General features: G+C 42.8%; 1 protein-coding gene across 1 annotated transcript; it reads left to right on the top strand.

Moving 5' to 3' along the window:
* Window positions 1-4,116: 4,116 nt before the first annotated feature.
* Window positions 4,117-6,706, top strand: LOC142210500 (indolethylamine N-methyltransferase-like). The gene is made up of 3 exons (XM_075279691.1): window positions 4,117-4,283; window positions 5,240-5,447; window positions 6,146-6,706. Exons 1-3 carry the CDS (start codon window positions 4,130-4,132, stop codon window positions 6,582-6,584), a joined length of 801 nt encoding a protein of 266 aa, XP_075135792.1. The 5' UTR covers window positions 4,117-4,129; the 3' UTR covers window positions 6,585-6,706.
* The last annotated feature ends 962 nt before the right edge of the window (window positions 6,707-7,668 follow it).

Consider the following 7,668-nt stretch of genomic DNA (forward strand, 5'->3'; position numbering starts at 1 on the left):
TGTGCGTCCTCCAGACGCACATCTGAGTTGAAATCGGGACATACCTCCCTCCAACCGGGACTGTGGGACACGTCACCGAAATCGTGAATGTCCCGTGGAAATCGGAATGGTTGGGAAGTATGTGTATATATTAGAAGAAATGGCTGCCAGCCTAACAAACATCTAGCCTATGGTTGTCTTCTGTTTATGGCTAGCCTTAGCTGTTAAACTTCATTTTTCATGTTTGATATGTCTCAGATGGATTGTAGAAATGTTTATTACTATTTATGTCATTTACAGCCTGCAGTTAAGACGTGGACGCTTAGACGTTCTAGCCATGTGGTGGCAAATCTAAGACTAATATTCATAAAAGAGGAACAATAAACAAAAAACTCATCTGCCATGACATTTTTATTTCTAGTTTGATTTTGATAACAGATCTGGCTGGATCCAGGACCAGTATTGTACTTGTAAACTTTATATATCCCCTCAATTTAGCAAGAACGAAAGGAATAACACAATGGTGACAATACAAAACAATATCCTTATAAACACATTACTTAACGTACAATTCACGTGTCAGATCTGAGTTGAAATCGGGACATACCTCCCGCCGACCTGCGCTCTGTGCTGGGGCGGCAAAAGGCGGGGGGCCCCCAGAGGCTCTGTGGGCCCCCCGGCACTTGCCCGACTATGCTGTGTGCTGACGCCAGCCCTGAGTACTGGCACCAATAGCTCTTTAGCGAGGGGACAGAACGCGAAAGCTGATAGTGCGCTGAATTCAGTGCACTGTTGGCTTTCTAGTGGTGTATTACACCGCATGTGCCTCAGGTGGTGAAAGGTCCTCTTTAAGTCAATTAAGTGTCTGAGGACAGGAGGGAACAAGCAATAGTTTTACTGGTTGTAAATAATTAAAAATAGAAGATGTAGCTCAAAATCAATCCAAGAGATGTAAAGAAAAGATTATTTAATATAAGTAATGGTTCTACCAATTACTTATCTTACCTAAATGTGATATAAGTAATGGTCCTACCAAGGCTGCTACTGTATAATACCCGGTTCACATTAGCGTTTAGTTTCCGTCTGGAAAGGGTCCGCATGAGATTCGTGGGGGCAGTGCGCAGTAAGCACACGGACCCCATTATAGTCTATGGGGTCCATGTTCTTAACTGCACACCGCTTGCAGTTGCGCTGGTATTCCGTTCGGGGCGTCCTCATGTGGACTCCTTCCAGACAGAAGCCAAACGCTAATGTGAACCGGGCATTATTGTCACAAACCTATGTAGAAATATCCTAAAAATCATTGTCCCATGTACAAAAATATACTTACCAAATGACTCAAAACCATGTAAAATGATTTGCTAAATTCATTGGTGAAATTTCATTAATCTGTGGTGCAAAATCATTGCACTTTGGATACCACATCCAAAAAGGTTCAATGGGGCCCGGCAGAGAGTATGAGTAGCTGGAGAACCGGAAATCCATAAATATTAGACAATCCCTTTAAATTGTAGTTTTTTTGGGGGTTTTGCTGATATATTTAAAGGCGCAATGTTCATAAGTACTACTTCCAACGGTATCCTTTTTTATTGGTATGATATGTGTTTGAAGACCTATCCAAGAACCCCAATGTTCCACTGATATCAGGGGTAGTTATCGCCACAATCATGTGTTGGGGCCTTAAAGGGGACAAAGTACTGTGTAGGAGTCTTAATAGGAACAACGTATTGTGTAGAGGCCATAAAAAGGACAATGTACTGTATGGAGGGCCAGTTAAGGGGACAATGTACTGTATGGAGGGCCAGTTAAGGGGACAATGTACTGTATGGAGGGCCAGTTAAGGGGACATTGTACTGTATGGGAGCCAATTAAGCAGGTAATATACTGTGGGGGCCGGTAAATAAGGCATTATACTGTGTGAAGGTCAATTAAAGGTGATGGTCTTTTGTGTGACGCCACTAAAAGGAGTTTTGTTTTACTTGTAGTTCTGGTAACTATTTTTCTTAGAGGTGCCCCAGACATCATTTTGCTTGGATCCCCCAAAAAGACAAGTCCACCTCTGGCTGATGCACAGTAACCTAGTTCGGCCCCTATACACAGAATGGAGCCATCTTCTTCCTAATCCATTGTCTGTGTATCAGATGCTTAGAAGAGCTGATTGGTGGGGGTGACAAATCTCAGACCCCACCAATCTGTAATCGATTACCTCTTCTAAATGACCACTTTATGCTCCCAAACCTCTGAATTGACCATGATGTGAAAGTCATGCTATGTGTTAAGAAAGAAGGAAAATCAATCATATTTTGTTGATCTTGGATGGTTCAGTGTCAGTAGAGGACAAAGGGTAAGAGAGATGTTCAATCTGTCTGACAGATAGCAAATATGTAGCAAACTGGACAAATAGATTTCAAAATATATCTCCAAATCTGTTCCAAATATTCATAACTGAAGGACAGTCACAGCGTAGTCAGGGTGGGGGGCTCAGTGCGAGGGAATGGAGGCTGCATATTACAGGGGTAAGGAGATTATATGGACCATCCTATAGCCCATGGCTATATCTAAGCACGGAAGGAATAAAAAAAAAATCTGCTGAAATTTAAAGATACTTTGTATTTATTTTACTAACTTAAACCAGATAGTGAAACACATTTCATTTTTCTGACCTATTTTTACCTTCTGACGGTAGATTTTCTATCCTGTTTTCCGTGCATGTATATGGGGATAGTCATCATACCAGACATGTGAACTCACACCGTTTTGCAGGAAATTTCTCACTTTTGAAATGTTACCCATTCACCCTGTCAATGACACTTTTCACCCATGATCTTGGCAGTTTATTACTTAGATAACAGTAGGGATGATCCGAAACACTTGTGTCCTTATAGGAGTGATATATGGTTGTACAGCAGTCCTTTTCTTGCAGTACTGTAAAGGGTTCTTTATAGACAATCTCTAAGACCTTAGTCTCATGATCAACATTTTTCATGGACCTAAGGTCTGAAAAATATTGACTTCTCAGTCCGTTTTGGCCTTATTCGCATAATGTACTGTACTGCTACCTTCATTGCAGTCTTTCAATACATGAAGAAGCATTCATCATTGTCTTTAAAGGGGCTCTATTTGCAAATTTGCTCCACATATGCGTGAATAGCCTTTAAAAAGGCTATTCAGGCACTGCTAATCTTATTTTAACCCCCCGTTTTAAAATAAAACCCTAAGAACATATATGTAAATCATACCTATCATGCACGCTGGGCAGTGATGCATGATCCGACATCATCTTCTGGCATGCCTTCCTCCTCTTTTGGCGACGCCCTCCAGTCCTGGCTCTTCCCTGGCTTCATCGTCGTCTTCTTCCAGTGGTTCAAATCCAATTGGTTCAAATCCGGCGCGTGCGCACTACCATTGAGAAAAATGGCGCCGCGTACGGAGTAGCTACTGCACACGTGCCGGATTTGAACCGCCGGAAGAAGACGACGATGAAGCCAGGGAAGAGCCAGGACCGGAGGGCGTCGCCAATTGAAGAAGAAAGAAGAGGAAGGCGTGCCAGAAGATGATGTCAGATCGTGCATCACCGCCCACTGTGCATGATAGGTATGATTTACAAATATGTTTTTAGGGTTTTATTTTAAAACGGAGGGTTAAAATAAGATTAGAGGTGCCTGAATAGTCTTTTTAAAGGCTATTCACGCATATGTGGGGCTCATACAGCATAATTTTGCTGATAGAGCCCCTTTTGTGTAGATGTTGCCACAGCTAATTTAAGAAAGCTGGCTGTTGGACCCTACTGATCTTATTTTGATGTCTTAGGCCATCAATATCTAGTCTTGGACAACCTCTTTAAAATTAGGTTATTGTTCAGAAAGCGTGCAAAACCACTTTGAAACCTTTCTGGGCTTTTGGCTGGAGTACTATAATTCATAGTGACATATGGCACACAGTAACAGGTAGCACTGCCATCTGTGGATGATTTTACTTGTAAAATACAAAGTGTAACTATAAAGTGCTAAAACCTATGCCAATGTGTTTACTTATTAACAGGTCAATGGAATCAGCCAATTTGATAGCACCATAGGACACAGCTATAAAAGGACCCGGACTGACTGAGGTGTCACATACAGAGGACTGCCAGGAAACTGGGACAACTAAGATGGCAACTACTTTCACCGGTCCACAGGTCTATCAAGATAACTTTGATCCCCAGATCTATTTAGAAACCTATTATGGGGCTGTGTCTGGAGTCTTCATTCAAGATGGATATCTAGACTTCATTCTGAGAAAGCTACACAAAGCTTTCACATCAGGTAACACAAGTCAATGAGTCTGATAACTTTCAAATCTATCTATCTATCTATCTATCTATCTATCTATCTATCTATTTATCTCCTATCTATCTATCTATCTATCTATCTATCTATCTATCTATCTCCTAATCTATCTATCTATCTATCTATCTATCTATCTATCTATCTATCTCCTATCTATCTATCTATCTATCTATCTATCTATCTATCTATCTATCTATCTGTCCATCCATCCATCCATTACAGTTATAAGCTGTGTGTAGCTACAATACAGGACCAATAACAGTGTATGGCGCTATACCATACTTCTATATGTCTCTGATTTTATACAAGATGAAGGTATATGATTCCATATTTCATCTGACCCTGGTTTCCCTTAGAAAATTTTCTTCTAGACTATCTAGAGTAAATGGACCATGTGGCACAATAAAGACTCTGTGCTAGTGACGCTATTGTCTGCAGAGTATTTCACTCATTGCTGTAGTAGTTACTACCCCAGATCTTGTCTTCCTACTGTCGTTCGGTCACCTCTTGGCATAAAATATAACCATACACATTTCTGCTTCCTCCTACTCTTCTCTTTTATCCAGCCATCTAACTATTCAGCTAGCCATATAATAGATAGCAGTCCTCCCGACCTCCCTGTACAAATGTACATGCACTCAGTTTGGCCAAGTATGCATGTGTTTTCAGTGAGGAGGAAGGAAGAAACAACTGCCACACACCTCTGGTGTTATCGAGCTTCAGTGCTCTGTACACTGTGTTGTGCCCATGGAAGCTGAGCTGCTCTATCTAGTCCTTGCCAACCATTTAACAGGGTTCTCAGAAACATGTCTATCATCATCATCATCATCATACAGACCAAATACCTAAAACACATGCTAATATAGGGATACTCTCTAATATGATGCAAGGTTATTATAATTTAATGCCGTGTTTCATTTGTATCTCATAAGGTGGAGTAAAAGGAGACCTGTTGATTGACATTGGTCCCGGTCCTGCAATTTACCAGGAATTGTCTGCATGTGAGGCCTTCAAGGAAATTACAGCCGCAGATTTTACAGATCGTAATAGGGAGTACCTTGAAAAATGGCGAAAGAATGAGCCTGGATTGTTTGACTGGACGCCTGCATTGAAATATGTCTGTGAATTAGAAGGTCGGAGGTATGTTCTTAAAGAAGACGTGTGACAGATGTTTTTGTGAATGGCCAGCACACAAAAAAGTATAAATGTCTATAGGTCGATTTATATATCTATTTTTTAGTCCATCAAAATGGACAAAGATAGAGCATGTCAGTTTTTTTGACAGCTGTTGCTCCGTAAAAAGAAATCACATGTGAATAGACCTATAGACATTCATGGGTTTTAAAATGGCCATGTGATATCACTCTGAAACAGCAGTTATTTACTGTTATCATCAAAACGGAACGTCACCATCACTCTTCCCCCCTCCCCTATCCACATCAATACTTACCAAGCCTTCCTGTGTCCGGGGATGGCTCCTCCCTGTCTTCCTGTCTTCTAGCACTGGACGGAATAGGTTAGCCAGGGAGACAGGGTAAGGTGGGAGGGGCCAGTAATGGGCGGGATTGCTAGTTAGTGAGAGTGGGAGGGGCTAAGGCTTAGTGAGACAGTGAGGGAGGAGGTGGAAGAGGAGTCAGTGATATACAAGACAAAAAACACAGCTTGATTCAAGTGACCCTAACCTACCTATCTGTGAGGCTAGGGCTATAGGCTGGGTTCTAGTGACCCCCTTTAAAATCTGCACAAAGGTCAATTTCAGATGTAGACTTTTTTCACTGTGCAAAATCTACATTGTATTTACTATTTGTGTTCCCTAATTCACTCAATTCCTTTCTTAGGGGGAAAATCGCTGAGAAGGAAGATAAGCTGAGGAAGACATTAAAGAGAGTGGTGCCATGTGACGTCACCAAGAGCAATCCTCTTCACCCCCTTGTTTTACCCAAAGCTGATTGTGTCCTGACAGTAGGCTGCCTAGAGTGCGCTTGCAAAGATGAAGCGGCTTATGGGAACGTCATAAAGAATCTCTCTTCCTTGCTGAAAGTGGGCGGCCATTTGATCATTGGTAGCATATTGGGAAGCACCATATTCCGATGCGGGAACAAGCAGTTCTCCCTCATTAACCTAAGTGACCATTTCCTTCGAAAAGTCATAACAGACACTGGGTTTGTCATCGAAGACCTGGAAGTCCTTCCTAGAGAGTTTGATAAGCCTATGTTCGATATCTGCAACCACACCTCTGGCATTTTTATTCTAGCCAAAAAGGTCAAAGATGTGTAAAAACGGTTCAGATCTAACCCTAGAAATATAAGCAGAATAGTTCTAGGACGTGCATTACTTTCCTCATATCAGAAGGTGGCAGCAGTCCAATGCTTTTGATTCTCATATGCAAAAATTTTACTTAGAAGGAAAAAATATCTATATTTTACATTGATAAATCTTACAATCAATAAATATTGAATTCTTTATAAATGTCTTGTTTTTCATAATTATTATGAAATTATTTTCTGGAACATAGGATGTTTACAGTGAACTAATATACACTTTTTTTTAAATAAAAGTATGATGGATTGGTGAATTCTGCAAATACAGTGAAGGCTTGACCACTGGGACCCGCACTAGTCACATGAAAAGGGGTCCCAAGTTTCCAATTTAACTAGAGCAGTGGACAAAAATGAGCACTACCCAGTGGCGTAACTAAAGTCTTGTAGGCCCCGGTGCAATCTTTTGTCTGGGGCCCCCTACCTGATCTCTACAGGGAATTCTTGATAGTGATGGTTACAGGGGCTAAGGAGTTTAGCCCACCTTAGTGTGGTTAGGGGAATCTGTGGGCAGCGCCGCACCTCCCATGAGGCGACCTGAAGCGACCGCTTCAGGCGGCGCTATGCCAGGGCCTCAGGGAGGGCGGCATTTTTGGTTACCTAAGCCAGTCCAGGACAAGCTGTCCTGGACTGGCTTAGCACCGAGCGGTGGTTTGGGGAGGCCACAGGAGCAGCGCTGCTCCAGCAGCCTCCTCTCACGCTCAGGCAGAGAGCAGGTCGTCTCCGTGCCTGCTCTCTGCCGGTGAACGGTGCTAAGCCCCTCCCCCTCCGCTCTGCCATGCCACCTCCGCTCCGCCCCCTCCTCCCGGCGGGGGGCGGCTTTCTGTAGTTCGCCTCGGGCGGTGAAAGGGGCAGGTTCGCCCCTGTCTGTGGGTCTCCTTGGCTTATGGGCCAGATGGAAGCTGCAATCTCAGTACTGATGCCAGTGCTTATGGGCCCCTTAAGGCTCCTGGGCCCCAGTGTGACTGCACACTCTGTACCCCCTCAAGTTATGCCCCTGCCTCTACCCTTCATTTAAAGTCTATAGCACTGAAGATAGCAGT

The sequence above is a fragment of the Leptodactylus fuscus genome, chromosome 6 (genome assembly GCF_031893055.1).
Source record: "Leptodactylus fuscus isolate aLepFus1 chromosome 6, aLepFus1.hap2, whole genome shotgun sequence".
In the NCBI taxonomy this organism is placed as follows: Eukaryota; Metazoa; Chordata; class Amphibia; order Anura; family Leptodactylidae; genus Leptodactylus; species Leptodactylus fuscus.

Coding starts and splice junctions, on each gene's coding strand:
- LOC142210500 (XM_075279691.1), top strand. CDS start 4,130: ATGGCAACTACTTTCACCGGTCCACAGGTCTATCAAGATAACTTTGAT. Junction 4,284..5,239: donor ACACAAAGCTTTCACATCAG/GTAACACAAGTC, acceptor GTATCTCATAAG/GTGGAGTAAAAGGAGACCTG. Junction 5,448..6,145: donor TGTGAATTAGAAGGTCGGAG/GTATGTTCTTAA, acceptor TTCCTTTCTTAG/GGGGAAAATCGCTGAGAAGG.